The sequence below is a fragment of the Myodes glareolus genome, chromosome X (genome assembly GCF_982192425.1).
Source record: "Myodes glareolus chromosome X, mMyoGla1.1, whole genome shotgun sequence".
In the NCBI taxonomy this organism is placed as follows: domain Eukaryota; kingdom Metazoa; phylum Chordata; class Mammalia; order Rodentia; family Cricetidae; genus Myodes; species Myodes glareolus.
The window spans coordinates 82,388,518-82,414,369 of record NC_142053.1 but is presented as its reverse complement, the minus strand read 5'-3'; the positions used below and the strand labels follow the sequence as shown (position 1 = coordinate 82,414,369).

At 50.5% G+C, this 25,852-nt stretch overlaps 2 protein-coding genes across 2 annotated transcripts; one reads left to right on the top strand and one right to left on the bottom strand.

Moving 5' to 3' along the window:
- Positions 1-14,606: 14,606 nt before the first annotated feature.
- Positions 14,607-18,823, bottom strand: LOC146889139 (uncharacterized protein CXorf49 homolog). The gene is made up of 6 exons (XM_087902765.1): positions 17,451-18,823; positions 16,751-16,901; positions 16,128-16,210; positions 15,823-15,868; positions 15,198-15,271; positions 14,607-15,112 (listed from the first exon to the last, which is right to left on the bottom strand). Exons 1-5 carry the CDS (start codon positions 18,777-18,779, stop codon positions 15,231-15,233), a joined length of 1,650 nt encoding a protein of 549 aa, XP_087758891.1. The 5' UTR covers positions 18,780-18,823; the 3' UTR covers positions 14,607-15,112; positions 15,198-15,230.
- On the top strand, positions 18,652-23,265 carry LOC148117393 (uncharacterized protein CXorf49 homolog). The gene is made up of 6 exons (XM_087902766.1): positions 18,652-20,444; positions 20,984-21,158; positions 21,662-21,753; positions 22,004-22,049; positions 22,601-22,674; positions 22,760-23,265. Exons 1-5 carry the CDS (start codon positions 19,155-19,157, stop codon positions 22,639-22,641), a joined length of 1,644 nt encoding a protein of 547 aa, XP_087758892.1. The 5' UTR covers positions 18,652-19,154; the 3' UTR covers positions 22,642-22,674; positions 22,760-23,265.
- The last annotated feature ends 2,587 nt before the right edge of the window (positions 23,266-25,852 follow it).

Sequence of the window (25,852 nt, the reverse complement as noted above, 5' to 3'; positions counted from 1 at the left end):
TGTTTTCTTTGGTCAGAGCATTTATTTTCTCTATGGTGTCTTCATAATCTGAGATTCATTCTTCTATCTCTTGTATTCTATTGGTTATGTTTGTTTCTGAAGTCTCTGTTTGTTTACCTAGATTTTCCATATCCAGCCTGCCCTCGGTTTGTATTTTCTTCATTGCCTCTATTTCAGTTTTCAATTCTTGAACTGATTCCATTACCTGTTTGATTGTTTTTTCTTGGTTTCCCAGGGTGTCGTTTACAGATTTACTCATTTCTTCAAACCTTTTGTTATATTTCTCTTCCATTTCTTTACTCATTTCTTCAATCTTTTTGTTATATTTCTCTTCTATTTCTTTAAGTGAGTTATTCATACTCTGTTTAAGAGACTATTGCTTTCATAATGACACTGTTTTCCACTTCTTCCGGAATAGGGTGCTCAAATCCTTCTGTCGTAAGATCACTGGGATCTGGTGTTTTCATGCTGTTTTTCAGATTGTTGGAGGAATTCTTGCCTTGGCGCCTGCCCATCTCTTCCTTCAGATGCTCTCCAATGGCTCTTCCTTCCACTGGGTCTTCTGCTACAGGATTAGTGCCCCTTGCTGGCCAGGAATCACTTTGCCTGCAGTCCTACCATGCTGCAGGCAGGCTATTAAAATAAAGGAACTCCCTCCCGTTTGCACTCACCACCCCGTCCTGGTGGTGCCCACACAGGCTGAGTTGGAGGATTTTAAGCCCCGAAAAAGGGAGAGAGGAAGGGTAGGGGTTCCTGGCTGAAAGCAGGGATGGGGTAGGAGGAGAGAGGGTTTAGCTGGGGGAAGCCGCCCCTTTGGAATACCCAGGGAGATAAGGATGGCGGGAAAATTGTGTGTTCCCTTACCGGGCTTGTGTGGCGGTCAGGAACAACACACTTACCCCTCCATTGTATGTTCTGCTACAGGATCAGTGCCACTTGTTGGTCAGAAATCTCCCTGCCTGCCTTTCTTTTCCAGCGGGGCAGCTTACATCTTTCCTCTCCGGTGGTCTGGGCAGAAGTCTATTTACTTTAGCACTAATTTTCTCATTATCTTTTCTTTCTGTGTCTATGTATGTGTGCGGCATAGCACATGTGTGAAAGCCGGAGGCCAACTTTGAGGACCCAGTTCGCTCTTTCCATTTTATGGATTCCAAGGATTGAATTCAGGTCATCAGGTTTGGCAGTAAAGTACCTTTATTTTCTTGAGCCACCTCACTGGCACCTCATTCTCATGAGGCAAGTGAGATAACCACAGTACTATGAAAACATTCCTGTAATAGTAAAACTATCATGCTGCAGGTTTCCAAGTGGCAGCAGATCCACAGGCAGGAGGCAGCAGATCCCAGGCAGGGAGCCCTGTGGTGGGTGAGAGACCTTGGCAGGGCAGCCAGTCCCAGCAGATGAGAGACAGACAGATAGGCCACAAGTCCCACGCAGGGAGCCTTGGCAGGTGAGAGACAGAGATGGATAGGCATGCCATGCAGAGTGAGGTTGGATATTTATTTAGTGGGTTATATGTAACATGAGGGCCAGCTTGTTGGGGTATCTGTTCCCGCCCGGTACCCCACAGTTGGCAAGTCCCAGGGAAAATCAATCACACAGAGATCTCTATAAGTTATAAAGCTGATTGGCCCATTAGGTCAGGTTACTTATTAGTTCTTGTAACATATATTACCCCACTATCCTTATCTACGTTAGCCATATGGCTTGGTACCTTTTTCAGCTGTCAGCTCACATGTTGCTTCTCTGGTGGTTTGCGCAAGAATCGCAGAGGGAGCTTCCTGCTTCCCAGAATACTCCCAGTCTCTTTGCTCCACCCCTACTTCCTGTCTGGCTTTCCCGCCTATACTGCCTGCCTGGCCAATCAGCGTTTTATTAAAATATGATTGACAGAATACAGACAATTCTCCCACACCAGTTATGGAAGGGAAGGGGAGAGGGAGAGAGACGGGGGATGAAAAAAGAGAGAGAGACAGAGACAGAGAGAGAGACAGAGAGAAGAGGAAGAGGAAGAAGGGTGGGGGAGAGGAAAGGAGCCAAGGCAGCAGCTACCTCTTTGGTGGGGAAGGAGTGGGCAGAGCTTGTCTCTTAAAGGGACAGGGCAAACCATTACAATCCCTTCCCAACGTCATTCCTGTAAGCTTAATTCCTATTGTTCTGTGAGAGTACTCTGTACATCCCCATAAATGATTGAGCATTTCATTGAGTGAATGCACTATGTGTACTAACACAGTCCTACACAAATAGACTGAATATGATGACCTGCATAGCCTTCTCAGTACCCTTTGTTTCCCCATTAATTTGAATCTAATGAGAAGTTAGAAAAAAGAACATCAAGACTGGAAACAAGCTCAATAGTGGAATACACTAGTTCCAAGTAAGGGGCCTTGAATATAATTCCAAATACTGTTGTGGGGTGTTCATTGGGGAATACTGCTCAGGCATGGGGTTGAGCCAATAGGAAGTCTTTATTAACTGGCCAGTGACTACACTGGGTGTTCAGGATCCCAGTGGAGCTCTGAGCCTTCCTCAGGGTGACAAAAACCATGTCTGGAGTTGACCTACTTCAGTAAACAAGAGCAGTTAGTCAAAAACAGAACCACAGAAGCCAAAAACCAAGGTTAGTGCAATTAGAGACTTTCCCAGAACTATGGACTTTGGTGGGTTAGGTCTTTGTTTTAGTTTTGGTGGGTGGTGCTGTCCGCATGCCGACATTTCTAGCCTGATTGGTATGTCTTCCACCATGGAAGTGTGTTAAGATACTTGTGCTAAGGGTTCAGGACCTTCCAAGGTCTGGGGCCCTGTTACAATACCACACACATAGAAAAGAAAGAGCAGGGAACCAAAGTGTAAACTCATGTATGTAATGGTAAAAATAAAATGTCTGCAGATCCCCAAGTGGCTGCAGCAGCAGAAACACTGCAGGTCAAGCAACAGCAGTGGGTAGTGGGTCCAAAGAGTACCCAGTCCCAGGCAGGGACAGCACAGTTCCTGAGTGGCTGCAGCGGGCCACGAGGAGAGACAGACAGGCATGCCACAAGACCATCTCCAAAAGTGGCTGGTCTCAGGCAGGGAGCCACGTAGCAGGGGAGAAGACAGAGACATGGACAGGCATGCCATGCCAAGTGAGGTTGGATATTTATTTAGTGGGTTTTAGAAGGGAAGGAGAGAAGGGAGAAGAGGAGAGAGAGAGAGAAAGAAAAGAAGGGGGAAGGGTAGAAGTGGGGAGAGACAGAAGCTGCCTCTTCAAGAGGGAGATGGAAAATGGAGGAACTCAGACTGGAAGCTTACCCCACCAGATGGGGTAGGGGGAGGGGGAATGAGGGAGTGGGCATGGCTTGTCTCTTAAAGAGACAGGATAGACCAATACAATGTAGGGGAGCAGGAAGGGAGGAAGGTACTATCAGTGACCATGGAAATAAGTTCAAAACAGAAAGGAACACAAGCATGTGTTGGTTGTTGTTTAAGCTTGGATTGATGACTCTTGCTTGTAACCCCAGCACTGGGGAGACTGAGTCAGGAGGATTGCTGTCGATTCTGGGTAACAGAATGAAACTCTGTATCACCAAACAAATAAAAAGTAAGAAGAAAGGAGAAATTGGTTGCTTTGACAAAGAGTGAAACTGGTAGAAGGTTTGGTGAAACACATGAAGAAAACAGGCAAACTGGGTGGGTACAGTAAATCACACCTGAAATCTCCGAAGATGGGATGTGAGGCAGGGGAGTGAAAGCTCAAGGCTATTCTGGGCTATGGAGCAACTTTGAAGCCAGCTTAGGCTACAGGAGACTCTGCCTTAAAACAACAACAAGAAAATGCAAACATACATACATATATACATACATAAAATTTAAAAAGTTAAAGAAAACCAGAGCCAAAGGCAGTTGCAGGAAATGAAAAGCTACAAAAATTACCACAATTCATGCAGATATTAAAATCAACAGGATGTCATGAGGGAACTTGTTGCAGATAATATTTTAAGGTGTTGTTACTTTTGTTTATGCTCTAGAACACTTTTTTGATAATGAAAAAAATGTGTTTGATTTAAAAAAGAAAATTCAACTGTGGTCCGGAGGCTGAGTCAGCAACTAGCTGACAGGAAGCTGTAGGGAGGAGCCAGGTGCAGAAGGGTTTGTAAGGATGCGCAAGAAAAAGGGCTTCTTGGGGAACATGAGGAGGTGAGCTAGCTGAGCTGCTTGCTGTTCAGCCTCTCTGGGAAGCAGGATTCTACCTCAACCTTTGACTCTTGAGCAGGACAGAGATTTAGATAAGTTCTCTTAGTAGCTTCAAAAGAGTCGGTGCCTGAGGGAACAGAATTTCCTCAGGCTGCTGCTCTCCTGGCCAGGCCTCTGCTGCTAACTGCAGAGCCGCAGTGCAGTTGCTGACTAGAATAGCCTTAGCCTAAGAGGCAGCAACCATTAAAACAGAGGAATAAAATCACACAACAGGAACCGCAACAGGAACTGGCTGCTCACACAGTATCTGTGCAAAGTACAGTTGATGCATTTCCAACTACACAGGGAAAACAGTTCCTTCACATGCACGCCAACCACGTGGTAAAAGTTAACAGTACCAGGCAGGAGGCAAAAATCCTGGGGTCAGGCGGGCCAAAGGAGAGCATGCTATGTGTGTAGGAAGCCTGATGAGAACAGAACCCTGCTCATGACGGAGTGGTCACACTAACCCAGGAGAAGCTTCCTGAAAAACAATCACAGTCGACCTGCACTCTGGTCCCGGTGCTGCAAGGCAAAGAAGTCAAGGGCAGCGCTCTGGTTTAAAGGATACTGAAGAGGTGTGCGGGTCAGGCGAAATGCATGGCCTTGAATGGGAGAGAGGAGGTTTAGAAACGGCTATGAGGGGCATTACTGAGATGATGAGAAAATGCTTCATGTGGCCATAGAGGGGGCAACTGGACTGTCTCCATGGTAAGTAGTCCGTGCAATAACTGCATTAGGGCTTCGAGGAAAACATTCTTTTTCTAGGAAGATAGATGGTGCCACATTTAGGATGACGTACCATAATGTCTTCAAGTAACAAAAATAACTCAGTAGAATGATTAAATGTGCACACACACACACACACACACACACACACACACACACACAGAGCAGGGGGGTGGATAGGGAGGGAGATAGGCAGAGAGAGAGCTAAGCACAACAATATTTGCCTAGACTCAAAGTCCTTGGAAGGACGAGGAAAGAGCATCCATGCAGCACAAGGGAGGAGGTTGAGGTAAGATCCTCAAATCTAAAGCAACAACAACAACAACAAAAACAAAACAACAACAAAAAGAACCTGGACTGAGATAAAAACAAAAAACATTTAGGGGTGGAGAGTTGGCTCAGTGGTTAAGAGCACATGCTGCTCTCGCAGGGGACAAGAGTTCAATTCTCAGCACCCATATCAGGTGGCTCACAATCACTGCAGCTCCATGGGGGATTGATCCAACATTTCCAGCCTCCAAGATGGCATCAGTATTCATATGCACACACATGTGCATACACACAAGTATGCACATACACACACACCAAACAAACACACACACAGACACACACACACACACACACACACACACACACACACACAAATATACAGACACCCTGTAGGATTACCTATTGAGTTTTTTCCATTGAATTCTGAGATTTGACCTAGGACTAAATATGTTCACTTCATACAACCTGCTGGAGCAACTTGGAAATGGGGGTCACTCCTCAGATCAAGTTCTCAGATGGGCATTACCAGCATACTGAAAGCTGGTGAGGACGTTTTGAAAGAGAAAAGCCCCACGGAACTTGTACACTAATGATACAGAAGGAAAACATCAAAAGACTGGCAGCAACATGAATTCTACCTGATGCATTGGGGGAAATCCTAACTGAACTGGATTCATTGCAGGAATACAAACTACCTATGATAGTTAGGTGTAAAACCCCTGAATGGTCCCGTAGCGCCTGTACCACTATAACACGGTACGCGAGCCGGGAACTAAGCTGGAGACTTAAAAACACTCGCACACACACACAGACAGAGAGAGACACAGACATGGGTCATCCTTGATACAAGAATGCCCAAATTAATTGTACTCAGGGGCAGCTTATATAGGGCTCCTTAGCCACGCCCAGCGCTCAGGATCTTTCAGCTGCAGACTCATCAGGCTCAGAGCCGCTGCAGGCACAGGTGTTTTGCTCAGTTCACTCCAGCAGGCAGAGGGTCTAAAGCAAGCAAAGAAAATCAAGGTTCCAGGGATCTGCAGCTCCCAACAGTAAGGATTTCTATCGGCGTGAAGAGACACCATGACCACGGCAACTCATACAGAGGGAATCATTTAATTGGGGCTGGCTTACACTTTAGAGGTTTAGTCCATCATTTTCATGATGGGAAGCATGGGAGCACACAGGCAGACAACGTGGTGCTGGATGAGGAGCTGAGGGGACTGGGTGTAGCTTGAGCATTAATGAGACCTGAAAGTCTGCCCCCAATGTGTCACACTTCCTCCAGCAAGGCCATACCTCTTAATAGTGCCAGGCCCTATGGCCCAAGTGTTTTAAAACACGAGTCTATGGGGGAGGCATACCTATTCAAACAACCATACCTCCCTCCAGAAAACAAATATTTGTGCACATTTACATGCTAGAGAAAACACGCTCTTCATATTCAGGAAAGGTAAGTAGGACATTTCAATATTCATTTAAGATGTATGGTTTCTAGTTTTTGTTAGGAAGTCAGAATGTGGAGGTCAAATTTGTTACGGGTCGATGACACTTTGACACTAAAAACTTTGGGTATGGCTGTCTTGTCTGCGTGCATGTCTGTGCATTACACGGGCACGGTGTCCTCTGAGGTCAGAAGAAGGTGTTGATTCCCCTGGAACTAGAGTTACAGACAATTGTGAATTGCCCTACGGGTGCCGGGGTTGGAACCCAGGTCCTCTTAGCAGGTGAGTCAATCGCTTCATCTCCTGAGTTTTGGGGTTTGGTTTTTGTAAAGACAGACCTTATGTGCCCAGGCTGTCGTGAACTCAGCCAGTAACTGAGGATGACTTCTGATTCTTCTATTTCCTGATTGCTGAGATTACAGGTGTGTACCATTACATGTGACTTATAAAGTTCGGGGGGACAAACCTAGGCCATCCTTGCATGCAAGGCAAGCACTCTAGCAATTGAGTACATCCTCAGTCCTGGATTGCTTGTTTGGGTGTGTGTGTATATGTGTATTTGTGTGTGTATGCATGTGTGTATGTTGCATGCATATTTGTGTGAGTACTCCTGCAGAGGCTAGAAGTTGATGTCAGGGTTTTCCCGCAATCATCCTCCACTTTACTGTTATTCTTTAATAAAGAAGCTGAACCTTTATTTTTTGGCATTTTTTTCCAATTTATTTTCCACCAAACAAAATGTTGTACCCAAAAGCCTTTTGCTTCCCCTGTCAAAATAAGTCACTAGGAAGAAGGAAATTACCAGACAGTGAAATTTTATTGTTTTTGAGTCCAGGCTAAGCTGAGGGTCAAGGTTTTCCTTCTTCTATCAGTCGCGCTGTCCTTCAAATGTCCTAGGAGGCTCCAGAAACTCTGGTACGTGGAGACACTGCAGAGGGCTGTGGCTAGTTGAGGTTCCCTTTAGCCAAATAGAAAAGGGGCCACAGCGCCAAAGGGGAAAGTGTGGGGGCACACGGGGTGTACACAGACATGGCAAAGCAAAGACATAGAGGGGTAATGCCAGTCAACAAATATGGGACTCATACTACAGGCAAAGATGCCATGTAAGCGGACTGAATAACAAGAGACTCCGTGGGTTTAGAGTTGGCCCTGATCAGGCAGGATTAATCATCTTCACTAATTATTTACAATGTCCAGAATTCCAGATAGGGTCACAGGCTGAGGCTCTGTGTAGGCTTGAACTAGAGAGGAAGGACAATATTCAGCCATGTAGAGTACACAGCAAGACTCCAGCAAGGGTGTTTTGTAATCCTAATTCCTTTCTACCTGAAACTCTGAAGCTTATAAAGATTTGTGTGTGTGTGTGTGTGTGTGTGTGTGTGTGTGTGTGTGTGTGTGTGCATGCATGTGTCTGTGTGCTGGCAGAATCCAGGGGCGACAGATCCCCTGGAGCTGGAGCTGCAGGCAGTTATGAGCTCTTGATGTGGTGTGGGTGCTGGAAACTGAACTGGGGTCTTCTACAAGAGCAGTGCATGCTTGTAACCTATGAGCCATCTCTCCAGGCCCCTCCTCATTATTTTCCAATACTGGGGCTCCCAATGGACCTAGAGCTTGCTAATTAAGTTAGGCAGGTTGTCCAGAAAGTCCCTGGAATCCACCTGTGTTCACCTACCTCCACCCCAGCACGGGGGTTATAGATGTTTGTTGCCCGTTCCATTATGACTCAGGTGCTGAGGATCCTAACTCCTCTCTCTCTGTGTCTGTCTGTCCCTCTGTTTATCTCTCTGTCTCTGTCTCTCTCTGTCTCTGTCTTCAAGACCAGGTTTCTCTGTAGCTTTGGAGCCTGTCCTGGAAGTAGCTCTGTAGATCGAATTGGCCTCAAACTCACAGAGATCCGCCTGCCTCTGCCTCCTGACTGCTGCGATTAAAGGCATTCAGCCCAGTTCACTTGGTATGATTTTAAAAATAGGTTTTCTCCCTGGGATGCAATTCAGTCGGGAGAGTGCTTACCTAGTATTTGAGAAGCACTGGATTTGATCCCCAGCATTCAGTGAACTGGGCAAGGTACCCTACCCATGAAAGATCAGCACTTAGGATGGTCCAAAGTTCCTTGTCATTCTTAGGAAGTTCAACAACAGCCTGAGACACAGAAGATACTGAATCAATAAATGACAGATGAGTCTGGAATGTTTGGGTGGAAAAGTTCCACCCCAACCCCCACCCCTGGGAGCTGCCCAGTCCAGACTCCACCTCCGAGAAAGCCCACCAACAGTGACCCTTCTCCAGGGAGAGTCAAGACCACTTCCACAGGGTATTTAAACTGCCCATTCACCCCAGAGAAAGAACATGTGGTCTTCCTGGTTCTCATTCCCTTCTCCGTGTTTTCCCGGTCTTTCCTCTCTGGGGACTGGAAGGCCACCTGGGACACTGGCACCCATTAAACCTGGGCTGTTTCTAATTCGGATTGATTTGGTCTGATTTGGATTATTGCATCGGTGGAGATGCTAATTGGGCCTTAAAAGCTTTACATTATATATGTAGTAAAGTGAGATTTCTCTTTATACCTCAGACTGGCCATGAAATTGTGATCTTCCTGCCTCAGTTTCATGCGTATAGAAATTTCAGGCCTGCACAACCAACTTCATACAAGAGTGTAAGTTTTCTTTTTTTTGTTTTTTGTTTTTTTGTTTTTTGTTTTCTGAGACAGGGTTTCTCTGTAGATTTAGAGCCTGTCCTGGAACTTGCTCTGTAGACCAGACTGCCCTCGAAATCATAAGAGACCCACCTGTCTTTGTCTCCTGAGTGCTGGGATTAAAGGCCTGAGCCACCAAAGCTCATCCGACTCTGCAAGTTTTTAAGGCTCCTACACTTAAAGAAATACCATCACAACTGGGCGAGGGAGGCATAAGCTTTTAGTCCCAGCACTCAGGAGTAAAAAGCAGCAGATCTCTGTGAATTACAGGACAGCAAGGTCTACAGAATGAGTTCCAGAACACCCAAGGCTACACAAAAAACACTGTCTCAAAACAAACAAAACAAAACAAAACAAAAAAACAGAAAGAAAGAAAAGAAAAAAGAAAAGAAAGAAAAGAAGAAAAGAAAAGAAAGAAATACTGTCGTGATAAAACACTTGGGGCACGAGAGATGGCTAAGGGGTTAAAAGCACTTGCTGCTCTTGCAAAGGACAAATGTTGAGCCCCCAGCATCATATAGGAGCTCATGACCACCCATAACTTCAGTTCCAAGGGATCCAACAGGCTCTTCAGCGCTCTGCAGGCAGCAGACATGGACATAGTTCACATCCGGCAAAAACACATATTCGGAAAGGAAAAGGAAACAAAATGTTTTTTAAAACAGTAAAGTGAAAGGCAGTTAATAACCCCAAAATTATTCACACCTCCTCTAATAGGCAACGTTACTCCACCCTCAGAGAGACACATACAAGGGCCTATTTGTTTTCCTGTCCCTACACGCCTCTTTTCCGTGCTGTGTCCCTGTGTCACACAGAGCATAGCTTATGCACTTGTCTTCCTTCTCAGCAAGGGACACAGAGGGACTGCTGAACGAACAATGCACTGTCACTGCACCTGTGACATAAATTCCCAGTTGGTCACTCACATGGTGACCAGCTTTAACTTTCCTAGTGCAGTTAGGACCACCCGTCACACCAACCATTCATCTGCAAGCGGAAGACTGTGATTCTCAGGAAAGTCAGCGGAGCTTTCAAAGTCAGCTGACCCCAGGAAAGCCAGGGAGCAGGGGATGGTTGGGGACAGTGGCAAACAGTGGCTCCAAGGCTGCCAGGGTTGTACTGCTTGCCCTGACTGATGGTCACAGGGACTCCATCATGCCCAGACAGCAGGCTGCCTTTCTTGCTCTCCTCGTAACCAGGGTGAAAGGAACACAACAGGTATGATAGCCACGGTCACATGATCGTCACAACATCCAAGGGCACATGAACACAGGTGCTCACAACACCCAAGGGCAAATGGACACAGGTGGTCACAACACCCAAGGGCACATGAACACAGGGGGTAACAACACCCAAGGGCACATGGACACAGGTGCTCACAACATCCAAGGGCACATGGACACAGGTGGTCACCACACCCAAGGGGACATGGACACAGGTGCTCACAACATCCAAGGGCACATGGACACAGGTGCTCACAACACCCAACAGCACATGGACACAGGTGGTCACCACATCCAAGGGCACATGGACACAGGTGGTAACAACACCCAAGGGCACATGGACACAGGTGCTCACAACACCCAACGGCACATGGACACAGGTGGCAACAACACCCAAGGGCACATGGACACAGGTGGTCACAACATCCAAGGGCACATGGACACAAGTGGTCACACCATCCAAGGGCACATGGACACAGGTGGTCACAACATCCAAGGGCACATGGACCCAGGTGGCCAACAGACGTTCTTGCTTCACCTTTGGAGGAAATGGATGATGTGGAAACGTGGACAGTATGGCTGTCACCTCATAGCCCCGAATGCAGAGCGCTGGGCCTCTGCACAGCTGACTGTGGCTGCCGGTCTGGGGGGCCTGGCTGCTCGGGCCAGTTACACGGGCCTTGAGAAGAGGACCATCTATTCGCCACCAGAGTTCCAGGCAATCTTTGTAAAGGAACTCAACGTTGTCCTGGCTCCCAGTCCTTGTGGAAGGTTGTGGGGGCTCCCGAGTGCCAGAGCATCACGGGCAGGAACACGGCTCAGCCACACTGTAGGTTCTCCCTGAGCTGAATGAATAGCAGAAGGCAGGGTCTGGGTGCTCTCCAGGGGACCCCTCTTCTAGGTGGGGGGCAGACTAAGAAAGGAGGGGGGAAGGGAGGAAGGGAAGAATCCTACTTCCTCCTTTCCAATGGGCCCAGATTTGCTTTTCAGACCTGAGCCTGGGAACCTGTGCTTCCTCCCCAGAGGCGGCAGGGTCAGCCGACCACAGCAACAGTATTGAACAGCAGTAAGTCTGAATGAAGATGAGAGAGGCTGTGTGCTCAGAGGGCAGGGCAGGGCTGGCAAGTATTCTCACAGAGCTGTTGGTGTCCTGCCACGGCTTCAGCAGGCAGCTGTACTGATGACAATGGCCCCGAGCCTGCACGAACAGTGCCTGGTGCTGGAATTCACCACAGCCAGGACTGGCTTCCATGTGCAAGCTGCCAGAGCCCAGCTGCGAGTCTGTCAGACTGCACTCAGCTCTCACCCTTGCCAGAGGTAGCCATGTGACTCGGGATGAGAGCCCCAGCCTGAGGAGCGAGACCATCTTCTCAGAGAGGGTCTCTGAGGGGGTGGTCCCCACTGTCCCTTCAGGCTCTCAGGTCACTGTCCTCCCACGTGGATATGTGCTGTCTCCCTGAACTCAACCTGTGTGGCCAAGAGGGACCCCCAGAGACTGTGGGAAGGGGTGTTGCCAGGCGTGCCCCAACTCCACAGGCAGCTGACTTTTCCAGTTTGCAGGGACCCTGCAGTGCTACTACCTGGCGCTCCTTGAGCTTAAAGTATTGCAGGTCCCAGGAGAGCTCCTGCTGCACAGGCAGGCGTGAACCAGCTAATCTGAGGAACACCGCTTGCACTTCATGTCCTGCCCAAGACAGATCTTGAAACACTTATTATAAATGTATGAGTTAATTTTAAATTGATTTAAATTAATTTGAAATGAGTGGTTCGTCTGCATGTGTGTCTATGGACCATGTTTGTGTCTAGTGCCCAAGGAAGCCAGAAGAGGGTCTCTGATCCCCTGGGCCTGCAGTGTCAAATGGTTACAAGCTGGGTATCTGTGCTGGCAATCAAATCCAGGTCCTCTGCAAAACCAGCCAGTGCTCTTAGCTGCTGAGCCATCTCTCCAGTCCCTCAGGACAGGACTTTTGAGAGCACCCCTCACGGTAGGATCCAGTGCCTACTTTGGCAACTCCAACCTTTTGTGAACCTAATCACAGTGTCCTTTTGTGACTTTCACTTCCTAACACACCATAGCCTGCTGTGGTTTACGACTAACAAACCACCTTGCCTTGTGTGCACTGGATCCCTCACAGGCTCCCGTGTCACCTCCTGCTTCCACTCGCTGAGTCAGAGTTTCCCACGCCAAGGACAAGCACACTCCATTCACACATTCACATGGGCACACGGCCAGAGCATGGGACAGAGTCCACAGGCCCAGATGTTTCCTCCTCGCCAGCACCCTACATCAAATGTGAAAAGCCCTGAATCTCAGGAATGCAAGCTGGCAGAACCCATCCCAAAGTCTCAGATCTTGCCTGGCACTTGGTCCGGGCTCAAGGCTGGAAGCCATCCAGTCTGTCTCTGAGGGCAGCATCAGAATGTGGAGCCCAGGAGGAGGTAGGGAAGATGGACCCGGAACAAACAAATACCACGTTTGGAAAAGTCAGTGCCATGTGTGAAGGGTGAGGAGGGACCTGTGGGAGACCTTCCATGCATGTGTAGATGCATCATCTTAATCATCAAATGCACACGTCTCAAGATGGTTCAAACCTGAAAACCTGAGTCCCCTCCTTGGAACCCACATCAAATCTGGGTGCCAGTGCTAGAGAGATGACTCAGGAGGTAAGTGCAGCGTGCAGCTCTTCTGGGTATGAGTTCAGTTCCCAGCACCCATGACAGACAGCTCACATCACTTGTAAGTTTGGTTTCAGGGAATAAAACAGACAGGTCTCCAATGGAACCAGCACTGATACTGATGTGTAACACACACACACACACACACACACACACACACACACACACACACACACTTCAAACTAAATCTTTGCCAGGTGGTTATGGTGCATGTCTTTAATGCCAGCACTTGGGAGGCAGAGGCAGGTGGACCTCTGTGAGTTCCATGACAGCCTGGTCTACAGAGAGAGTTCCAGGATGGCTATGGTTGTTACACAGAGAAACCTTGTTTCAAAGAAAAACCCACAAATAAAAACTAAGTAGTTTTAAACTTGTGGACCAGATGATACCCATCTATAACCCAGGTTTCCTACAGTAGGATTGGAGAGACAAGAAGAACCTAGAAGTTCCAAGGCCAGCTAGGCAGCTAGCTGTCCAGAGCATGGGCAGAAACCACACATGTCTTGCATTAAATAAGGTAGACTGAGAGAACCAACTCCCAGATAGCTGTACTCTGACCACCACACATGTGCCATGGCACAGGAGACTCTTTCTCTCTTCCTCCCCCCTCCCCCCAGTATATGCTTCTCTCTTCCTCACCTCCCCCCCCGTATATGCTTCTCTCCCCCCCCCATTCCTCCCTTCCTCTCCTGCACTCTCTCTCACAACACAGATACCCCAAACTCCTTAAAACCAGAACTTTCCTAATGGGAGCTGGATGAGATCACCTGTCAGACTAGGACCCGGATGGTGTGGAGATCTGGTGCATGCACTGCCATGGGGCATCGCCTCTGTCTGCCACAGAACCACTCATTTCATTACCACCAAGGCAGAGCCAAAAAGGTGCTCTCTGTGCTCCTTACAGCCCGTGTGCACACTGTGTGGAGCTTCTCTTACTCTACCAAGCACGGGCGTGTGAACTTGCCTCCACCCCTCTACTGAAAAGGTCCAGGGGAAAATCAGGGGACTTGGCAACTCATTCCAAAGGGTGGGCTTTGCAGGCACCCCAAGATGAAGTGCAAATCCTAGGCCACTACTCCCTGAGTGCTATGCCTTCCAGGATAGAATGATCTAAAAGAGGGTCAGAGGCAGGGTGGAGAAAAAACCAGGAAAGGAGAAAGCACTGCTGAATGCAGGCGACAGGAGGCAAACCGGGTTTCCTGAGACTGCCCCAGAGATGGCAGTAGTCAGGGCAGGGCCGGGGTCCTTGGCTGCGGGGATGGGGAATGCTGGCCTTGTCAGCCCGGGCCCCAGCGCACCTGGCTAAGCTTGGCTACATAGTGGTTACTCAGAAGAGAGACCACATCCCACTCAGGACTACTGTTCTTTTTATCCACAAAATTCTTTATTTCCTTTTTGAAAACTCATGCATGAGAACTGTGTTGGGGGGAGATAGAGTGTAGTGTAAATGAGGACTGGTGTTCTTAGAGGGGTGGGAAGGAACAGTTTCCACCCTGTTGCTGTACCTCATCACCCACCAAAAGAGAACATAGGACAAAATGACTTCATGTGCAACAGCTGTCACCAAGCATAGGGAGGGAGAGACAAAAGCAGGGCACAAAGTCTGCTCTGGCTGGAGAGCAGAGGTCCTCAACTTGTGGGATACCAACATCAAAATTCATTTAAAATTCATAGCAGTAACCAATTTACAGGTATGAAGTGGCAACAAAATTATTTGTACATGTGGGGGTCACCACAACATGAGGAACTGCATGCAATAAAGGGTCGCAGCAGGAGGAAGTCTGAGATCCACTGCTGCAGAGTGACTGGAAGAGAGCAGGATCCATGGGTCGTAGCCTGGCCTCTTCTGCAGGGCTGCTGGGTTCAATCTGTGAGGCAGAGCACAGTCAGGCCAGCCCTGGCTTCCTGAGCAGCCAGGAACATGGGTAGGGCGGTGGGAGGCAGAACACTCACTTCAAAGATCCTGTGCACAGCAGAACACTCCCGTCAAAGAGCCTGGAACTTTTCATTGAGGGCCTGCATGAAGGCTGAAACACAGGTTCAACTGGGTATTCCAGACCCAGACACACAGGAACGCCTGACCCCTTCTCTGTGCCCCAGGAACTTCCAGCCAGCCACCTCACTGCCCTCCAGCCACCATGCAAGGAGCCTGGGGACAGACTCCCCCACCCATCACCGAGCTCTATGTGGGAACGTTTTTCCACAGGAGAACAGCAAGGACAGGCAGTCTCAAACGCTGGGCCACAGCACTGCCAGCCCTACTTGTGAAACAAGCAAACATGTGACAACAAACACTTCACAAGCCACACCTGCCAGGACCTCAAGGAAACTACAGCGGGACTGTCTAAACGCCCAGAGAGAAGGGAAGCTGGGGGACTCATCTGCACCGCACACGGGACAGCACTGGTTCTGGGTGCAAGTCCCTGCAGTCAATGCACAGAAGCCCCCAATCTGGCCTGCCTGAGGTCACCTCCCACCAGGGAACCGCCCCTCAGCCTGCCCCAATCACCTGCACCCAAACACTGAGCTCTCCCTCCAGCCCTCTCCCCATTGCTTCCCTGCCCTGGCTCGGTCATACCTAGTTGTTCCTTGAGTTCCTCTATTTCCTTCTGTAACATCAGGCACTAGCCCAGCCGATGGGAGAAAAAGAGAGAAAGATTAGTATTTAATGTCCTGGTCTTCTGTCTGCTCCATTCAGATGTCTTCCTAGTATTTACACCTCTCACTGGTCATAGCTCTGTGATGAGACTGGCAAAGAACCTCAAACATGAAGGAGGTGTCCTCTCTCTGTGGAGTGTGGGACAAGTGTTGGTACAGGATGTTAACTGTCAGCTCAGGGGCTATCTGGGGCTGGCATTTCTGAGCTGAGAAAGTCTTTCTTACCTGTTGACAAGCCTGTGTTCCTGGTGTTTGATACTGCCTGTCTCCCACTGGGATTGGGAAACGAAGGGATGGTTCCTGGTCACCTGAAAATACACACACAATTACATGAGACACAAAAATATAGATAGGATGAGACGTCTAGGTTTGTGCTCCATGTGTGAAGGGACTGGTGGGGACTAAAATGGGAGAGCAATACCCTCTGTTGGAAGCAACTTGTACCTCAACTGTGCCCAGCTCTATTCCTCCTTCACTCCAGCCCTGAGACAGCATAAAGGGGCTGTGAGCCCCTAAGTCTGTGGCCCTGAGCCAATGTTCTCAGGACTATCACTCACGGTTACATTCAGGAAGGAACACAGTGCCTAAGCAGGGTTTACCAGCAAGAACTCTGGTGCACTAAAAGTCAGCTTCTGCAGTTAGAGTTGTCCCACCCTTTAGAGTCAAGCATCCCACACGCCTACTCATTTCACAAAGCGGCCTGAGGCCAGCCCTGCCCACACCCAGTCTCCGAAGGACTGAAGCTCAAGGAACAAGACTATAATCAGTCAGAGGAACAGAGCCTAAGGTTTCCTTCTTTTCTCCATCCTCCCTCGCCCACCGGCTGCTCTCAAACCCCAAAGACTTACCAGCAGGGGCAGGAACTCTGAGCCGGGCACTTCTCTGGCTCAAGACCTGAGAGCTTCCTGAAACTTGGGGTGCTCGGAGGTTGAGGTCTCCACTGCTCATTTCTCCACGATGCGTGAACAAGCAAGGTTGATCTGCCCTGTGTGTTGGAAGCTGACACAAAAATTTCTCAGTGAGTACATGTGGAGGGGCTGAGGGGCAGGTGGGGAAACAAAATGGAGGCTTGTGGGGCTCATCCCATCCACACCTTCTCTTCCTCCTTCAGCCTCAAGTCAGGAGGCAGAGCTCAGTCAGGAAGGAGCCCCCAGGCACTGAAAAGGCTCAGGTTCTGGCCTGGTTTCCTTGGGGAAGAGCCAGGAGGGAGGATCAGGAGGCCCTTGGGACTGACTACAGCCAAGCTGTGCAGCCCACACTGGAAGGGCTCTCTGGATCCAAATCACCCAGACTGTAGCCAGGCCGGCTTCCCACCCTGCCTGGCTAGAGAGAGGAGATGCACAGGAAGGGGAATAGTAGCCAACACTTAACTGAGGCTCCCTCATATCCACCCTTCCTTACGACAAGGACCCCACATTGGACATTCAAATCAGGGTGAGTGTCCACTGACCACCCCCAGGCCAAGGCAGGGACAGAGGGGGCAGAGCAATGGTCTGTGTAGGGGAGGGAAAGGGCGGGGTGAGAGGGGACAGAGGGTGCTCTACTCACTTGAGTCTGCAGGCCAGGATCTCGAGTGGAGTCATCATCTTTGGCTCCTGGCTGGGATTCCTTTGTCTTCTTTGCCTGGGATTTCTTCCCAGTGCAGAAGGGCTTGCACTCTTTGGGCCCCGAAGGCAGTGAACATTTACTGCTCTTCCCTAGCAGGGCAACCCCGGAGATTGGAGGGAAAGTGGCTGGTTCCACAGGAGCTGACTTGAGTCTCTGTCCCCATGGTGGGAAGGTTCTTCCCAGGGGTCCTCTAAAGACATCCCACTGAACAGGCTTCTCCTGTGGTGGCTTCTTTCTAGGACTGGTCTTGGGAATGGCACCTGAAGCAATGGCAGCAGGGGCAGGGACCACAGCAGAGGTGGCAGCAGCAGAGGCAGCAGCGGCTCCTGGGATGCTGTGTCTGCTCCCTTCTTTGCCCCAGACCACACTTTGCTTTTTCTTAGACAGGGAGCCTTCCAGCTCTCCTGAAGCCTGCTTCTCCATGCTTGAGCTGAGTGTCCGGGTAGCACTGGACAGTACAGAGGGGGGCACATGGATGAAACTTTCCCTGCCATGGACAGTCGTGTGTCTGCCTGTGTCTTCCAACTCAGTGAAGCCACTGGACTTGCCTTGGCCTCCTTCTTTGAGGCAAATGGTCACCCTCATCATTTGTGTCTCACTGGCCTCATCAGAAGACTCAGGGTCGGAAGACGGATACTGAATATCCTCACTGGCTATTATCCTGCTTATGGCACCTCTTCTTGGGGTCACCCAGGCCCTGCCCCGCCCCAGAATCCTGGAGTGCAGTTGGCTAGCTGAGAACTGCTTCCCTTCCATAGACGTCGGAGGTCGTATGCCTCTCCTGTTTGTGCCTGTGTCTGAGTCTCCCCAAATGCCAAAGGGATCAGAAGCGCTGCTTCTGGGGGACGGATGTCTGCGGACACCCCAGGCCTCCCGGTTGGCTACATACTGCCCAAAGCTTGTACCCTCTACTGTCAGCTGTGGTACAAAGTCCAAACTGTCCCCTTTCTCATCCACCGGAGTGCCAGGCCGACCTTCGCAGCCCCAAATGACTGACCTGCCCTCCATCTCATCACTGTCTAACCAGGAGTCATACTGGAAAGTCTTGGAGACAGGGAAACACATTTTGTCCTCTCTGCTCCGGAACAGCCTCTCGTCGGAGCTCAAGCCATGTCCCCTCGGGAATCCATGGCTAAAGCGGCGTCCTTCCGTGTGCTCCCCACTTTCTGGCCCAAAACCGTCTCCCCGCACAGACACCTCATCAGGAGAGCTCATGTTTGCAGCCCAGCAGGCACCATCTGAGCGGACACGGCCGCCCGCTCTCTGCATTCTCGGCGATGCCTTCGGCTAAAGGAACCGCCACCGCCACAGCCGCTACAAGTCTCGTTTGAAACAACGCGAGATTTTGCGCACACTCCAGGGCTGGTCTCATTGGTCGGCCACTCGGCCAGCCGCCAACCAGGGTGGCCGTTGTTTGGCTGGTACTTGGGATCCTAGCCAATAGAGACGAGGGTGCTTAATTTGCCGCGTTAAAAGGCGGGCTTTTGCGCCTGAGTGTGAGGAAATTTCAAGGCCTCGAGGTCGCGCTAAGTCACGTGGCCCCTGACATAACCGCTTGAGGCCTCTGTGGTGAAAGGCCTCACTTTCTCTGTGGTGAGTGAGGGAAAACATCTTCCCTCAGGCCGTGCCGTCCCTGCTGGCGACATGAGCTCCCGGGATGAGGATGAAGTGTCCGCTCCTGAAGCCACCTTGGGACAGGAGGGCAAGGAACACTTAGAGGACTCCCTGATCAGTCCCAGAGGTGCAGAGGGCTCCAGCCTCATCAAAGGTCCTCTGAAGATCGGAGAGGGAGAGGGCGGCCTCCCGGGGACTGAAAGCTGCCAGGTGGAGCCTTGGCCTAAGTCAGAAGCAACAAAGGAAGGAGAAGGGGTGCTCAGTGAGCCAGAAGGCAGGACCACTTCTCCTGTGGACGAAGAAGATGTCGGCTTGGACTTCCTGCCCCAGCTCAGTATTGAGGCTACAGCTATAATGCGAGAGCTGTCCAACCTACAGACGCGAAGAGTTTCGAGGTACATGTCCCCACAAACCTGCGCCGCTGAACTGGCGGCCCTTTGGGGAAGTGTAGATGACAGCTCCAGCAGAGGGGGGCAGGCCCAGAGCAGTGTTGAAGGGAAGCAGGTCCCTACCAGCTCACTGTACCCCCGGGGCCTGGGGCGAAGCAGAGCCTGGGTGACCCCGAGAAGAGGTGTCACAAGTAGGATGCTGAGCAGTGAAAGTATCCAATGTCCCTCCTCATACCCTACATCTTCTGATGAGGCCAGTGAGACACAAATGATGAGGGTGACCATTTGCCTCAAAGAAGGAGGCCAAGGCAAGTCCAGTGGCCTCACTGAGCTGGAAGACACGGGCAGACACACGACTGTCCATGGCAGGGAAAGTTTCGTCCATGTGCCCCCTTCTGTACTGTCCAGTGCTACCCGGACACTCAGCTCAAGCGTGGAGAAGCAGGCTTCAGGAGAGCTGGAAGGCTCCCTGTCTAAGAAAAAGCAAAGTGTGGTCTGGGGCAAAGAAGGGAGCAGACACAGCATCCCAGGAGCCGCTGCTGCTGCTGCTACCTCTGCTGCGGTCCTTGTCCCTGCTGCCACTGCTCCAGGTGCCATTCCCAAGACCAGTCCTAGAAAGAAGCCACCACAGGAGAAGCCTCAGAAGCAAGCTCATGATAAGTCCTTGTTAGATCCCTCAAGAGGACCCCTGGGAAGAACCTTTCCAGCATGGGGACAGAGACTCAAGTCAGCTCCTGTAGGACCATCCACTCTCCCCCCAATCTCTGGGGTTGCCCTGCTAGGGAAGAGCAGTAAATGCTCACTGCCTTCGGGGCCCAAAGAGTGCAAGCCCTTCTGCACTGGGAAGAAATCCCAGGCAAAGAAGACAAAGGAATCCCAGCCAGGAGCCAAAGATGATGACTCCACTCGAGATCCTGGCCTGCAGACTCAAGTGAGTAGAGCACCCTCTGTCCCCTCTCACCCCGCCCTTTCCCTCCCCTGCACAGACCATTGCTCTGCCCCCTCTGTCCCTGCCTTGGCCTGGGGGTGGTCAGTGGACACTCACCCTGATTTGAATGTCCAATGTGGGGTCCTTGTCATAAGGAAGGGTGGATATGAGGGAGCCTCAGTTAAGTGTTGGCTACTATTCCCCTTCCTGTGCATCTCCTCTCTCTAGCCAGGCAGGGTGGGAAGCCGGCCTGGCTACAGTCTGGGTGATTTGGATCCAGAGAGCCCTTCCAGTGTGGGCTGCACAGCTTGGCTGTAGTCAGTCCCAAGGGCCTCCTGATCCTCCCTCCTGGCTCTTCCCCAAGGAAACCAGGCCAGAACCTGAGCCTTTTCAGTGCCTCAGGGCTCCTTTCCTGCCTCCTGACTTGAGGCTGAAGGAGGAAGAGAAGGTGTGGATGGGATGAGCCCCACAAGCCTCCATTTTGTTTCCCCACCTGCCCCTCAGCCCCTCCACATGTACTCACTGAGAAATTTTTGTGTCAGCTTCCAACACACAGGGCAGATCAACCTTGCTTGTTCATGCATCGTGGAGAAATGAGCAGTGGAGACCCCAACTTCCGAGCACCCCAATTTCCAGGAGGCTCCCAGGTCTTGAGCCAGAGAAGTGCCCGGCTCAGACCTCCTGCTCCTGCTCCTGCTCCTGCTCCTGCCCCTGTTGGTGAGTCTTTGGGGTTTGAGAGCAGTGGGTGTGTGTGTGTGGGGGGGGGGGGGGGTTCAAGGCTCTCTTCCTTTGGGAGACTGTAGCCTTGGGCTTTCATGTCTAGGTAGACAGGGGTCCACTGGGTGTAAGTGGGTCTGGCCTCAGGCCACAGTGAGAAAAGAGTGGGACTATAGGATGCAGGGCGTTAAAGCATATGACAACAACAAATCCAGATGCGGGCTTTTAGCACACCAGAGTTTTTGCTGGTAAACCCTGCAAAGGCATTGGGCTCATCCCACATTCTGGATTTCACTGGCAGTCCTAATAGGGGTACACAGAGCCTCAGAGTTGCCTAGGAGCAACAAGAAAGGAAGGCTTAAAGCTTGGTACAACGGATGTCCTAACATACATACGTGGGGACCAGCAGAGGGTGATGTTGGCTCATTTTAGATTACACCAGTTCCTTCCCACCTGGATGCAAAGCCGTGAAGCTGCATAATATATTTATTTTCTTTTTTTAGTTTCTGGTGAACAGGATTCAACTGTGGATCCTTCACTACCTATAGGAGAGAGTCAGCCAGAGGTAGTACAAGGCACACCAGGATGTCCACAGGTAAGGTTTTCACAAAATTAAATACCAGCCCCAGATAGCCCCTGAGCTGACAGTGGCTTGTGCCAACGCTTGTCACACACTCCACAGAGAGAGGACACCTCCTTCATGTTTGAGGTTCTTTGCCAGTCTCATCACAGAGCTATGACCAGTGAGAGGTGTAAATACTAGGAAGACATCTGAATGGAGCAGACAGAAGACCAGGACATTAAATACTAATCTTTCTCTCTTTTTCTCCCATCGGCTGGGCTAGTGCCTGATGTTACAGAAGGAAATAGAGGAACTCAAGGAACAACTAGGTATGACCGAGCCAGGGCAGGGAAGCAATGGGGAGAGGGCTGGAGGGAGAGCTCAGTGTTTGGGTGCAGGTGATTGGGGCAGGCTGAGGGGCGGTTCCCTGGTGGGAGGTGACCTCAGGCAGGCCAGATTGGGGGCTTCTGTGCATTGACTGCAGGGACTTGCACCCAGAACCAGTGCTGTCCCGTGTGCGGTGCAGATGAGTCCCCCAGCTTCCCTTCTCTCTGGGCGTTTAGACAGTCCCGCTGTAGTTTCCTTGAGGTCCTGGCAGGTGTGGCTTGTGAAGTGTTTGTTGTCACATGTTTGCTTGTTTCACAAGTAGGGCTGGCAGTGCTGTGGCCCAGCGTTTGAGACTGCCTGTCCTTGCTGTTCTCCTGTGGAAAAACGTTCCCACATAGAGCTCGGTGATGGGTGGGGGAGTCTGTCCCCAGGCTCCTTGCATGGTGGCTGGAGGGCAGTGAGGTGGCTGGCTGGAAGTTCCTGGGGCACAGAGAAGGGGTCAGGCGTTCCTGTGTGTCTGGGTCTGGAATACCCAGTTGAACCTGTGTTTCAGCCTTCATGCAGGCCCTCAATGAAAAGTTCCAGGCTCTTTGACGGGAGTGTTCTGCTGTGCACAGGATCTTTGAAGTGAGTGTTCTGCCTCCCACCGCCCTACCCATGTTCCTGGCTGCTCAGGAAGCCAGGGCTGGCCTGACTGTGCTCTGCCTCACAGATTGAACCCAGCAGCCCTGCAGAAGAGGCCAGGCTACGACCCATGGATCCTGCTCTCTTCCAGTCACTCTGCAGCAGTGGATCTCAGACTTCCTCCTGCTGCGACCCTTTATTGCATGCAGTTCCTCATGTTGTGGTGACCCCCACATGTACAAATAATTTTGTTGCCACTTCATACCTGTAAATTGGTTACTGCTATGAATTTTAAATGAATTTTGATGTTGGTATCCCACAAGTTGAGGACCTCTGCTCTCCAGCCAGAGCAGACTTTGTGCCCTGCTTTTGTCTCTCCCTCCCTATGCTTGGTGACAGCTGTTGCACATGAAGTCATTTTGTCCTATGTTCTCTTTTGGTGGGTGATGAGGTACAGCAACAGGGTGGAAACTGTTCCTTCCCACCCCTCTAAGAACACCAGTCCTCATTTACACTACACTCTATCTCCCCCCAACACAGTTCTCATGCATGAGTTTTCAAAAAGGAAATAAAGAATTTTGTGGATAAAAAGAACAGTAGTCCTGAGTGGGATGTGGTCTCTCTTCTGAGTAACCACTATGTAGCCAAGCTTAGCCAGGTGCGCTGGGGCCCGGGCTGACAAGGCCAGCATTCCCCATCCCCGCAGCCAAGGACCCCGGCCCTGCCCTGACTACTGCCATCTCTGGGGCAGTCTCAGGAAACCCGGTTTGCCTCCTGTCGCCTGCATTCAGCAGTGCTTTCTCCTTTCCTGGTTTTTTCTCCACCCTGCCTCTGACCCTCTTTTAGATCATTCTATCCTGGAAGGCATAGCACTCAGGGAGTAGTGGCCTAGGATTTGCACTTCATCTTGGGGTGCCTGCAAAGCCCACCCTTTGGAATGAGTTGCCAAGTCCCCTGATTTTCCCCTGGACCTTTTCAGTAGAGGGGTGGAGGCAAGTTCACACGCCCGTGCTTGGTAGAGTAAGAGAAGCTCCACACAGTGTGCACACGGGCTGTAAGGAGCACAGAGAGCACCTTTTTGGCTCTGCCTTGGTGGTAATGAAATGAGTGGTTCTGTGGCAGACAGAGGCGATGCCCCATGGCAGTGCATGCACCAGATCTCCACACCATCCGGGTCCTAGTCTGACAGGTGATCTCATCCAGCTCCCATTAGGAAAGTTCTGGTTTTAAGGAGTTTGGGGTATCTGTGTTGTGAGAGAGAGTGCAGGAGAGGAAGGGAGGAATGGGGGGGGGAGAGAAGCATATACGGGGGGGGAGGTGAGGAAGAGAGAAGCATATACTGGGGGGAGGGGGGAGGAAGAGAGAAAGAGTCTCCTGTGCCATGGCACATGTGTGGTGGTCAGAGTACAGCTATCTGGGAGTTGGTTCTCTCAGTCTACCTTATTTAATGCAAGACATGTGTGGTTTCTGCCCATGCTCTGGACAGCTAGCTGCCTAGCTGGCCTTGGAACTTCTAGGTTCTTCTTGTCTCTCCAATCCTACTGTAGGAAACCTGGGTTATAGATGGGTATCATCTGGTCCACAAGTTTAAAACTACTTAGTTTTTATTTGTGGGTTTTTCTTTGAAACAAGGTTTCTCTGTGTAACAACCATAGCCATCCTGGAACTCTCTCTGTAGACCAGGCTGTCATGGAACTCACAGAGGTCCACCTGCCTCTGCCTCCCAAGTGCTGGCATTAAAGACATGCACCATAACCACCTGGCAAAGATTTAGTTTGAAGTGTGTGTGTGTGTGTGTGTGTGTGTGTGTGTGTGTGTGTTACACATCAGTATCAGTGCTGGTTCCATTGGAGACCTGTCTGTTTTATTCCCTGAAACCAAACTTACAAGTGATGTGAGCTGTCTGTCATGGGTGCTGGGAACTGAACTCATACCCAGAAGAGCTGCACGCTGCACTTACCTCCTGAGTCATCTCTCTAGCACTGGCACCCAGATTTGATGTGGGTTCCAAGGAGGGGACTCAGGTTTTCAGGTTTGAACCATCTTGAGACGTGTGCATTTGATGATTAAGATGATGCATCTACACATGCATGGAAGGTCTCCCACAGGTCCCTCCTCACCCTTCACACATGGCACTGACTTTTCCAAACGTGGTATTTGTTTGTTCCGGGTCCATCTTCCCTACCTCCTCCTGGGCTCCACATTCTGATGCTGCCCTCAGAGACAGACTGGATGGCTTCCAGCCTTGAGCCCGGACCAAGTGCCAGGCAAGATCTGAGACTTTGGGATGGGTTCTGCCAGCTTGCATTCCTGAGATTCAGGGCTTTTCACATTTGATGTAGGGTGCTGGCGAGGAGGAAACATCTGGGCCTGTGGACTCTGTCCCATGCTCTGGCCGTGTGCCCATGTGAATGTGTGAATGGAGTGTGCTTGTCCTTGGCGTGGGAAACTCTGACTCAGCGAGTGGAAGCAGGAGGTGACACGGGAGCCTGTGAGGGATCCAGTGCACACAAGGCAAGGTGGTTTGTTAGTCGTAAACCACAGCAGGCTATGGTGTGTTAGGAAGTGAAAGTCACAAAAGGACACTGTGATTAGGTTCACAAAAGGTTGGAGTTGCCAAAGTAGGCACTGGATCCTACCGTGAGGGGTGCTCTCAAAAGTCCTGTCCTGAGGGACTGGAGAGATGGCTCAGCAGCTAAGAGCACTGGCTGGTTTTGCAGAGGACCTGGATTTGATTGCCAGCACAGATACCCAGCTTGTAACCATTTGACACTGCAGGCCCAGGGGATCAGAGACCCTCTTCTGGCTTCCTTGGGCACTAGACACAAACATGGTCCATAGACACACATGCAGACGAACCACTCATTTCAAATTAATTTAAATCAATTTAAAATTAACTCATACATTTATAATAAGTGTTTCAAGATCTGTCTTGGGCAGGACATGAAGTGCAAGCGGTGTTCCTCAGATTAGCTGGTTCACGCCTGCCTGTGCAGCAGGAGCTCTCCTGGGACCTGCAATACTTTAAGCTCAAGGAGCGCCAGGTAGTAGCACTGCAGGGTCCCTGCAAACTGGAAAAGTCAGCTGCCTGTGGAGTTGGGGCACGCCTGGCAACACCCCTTCCCACAGTCTCTGGGGGTCCCTCTTGGCCACACAGGTTGAGTTCAGGGAGACAGCACAT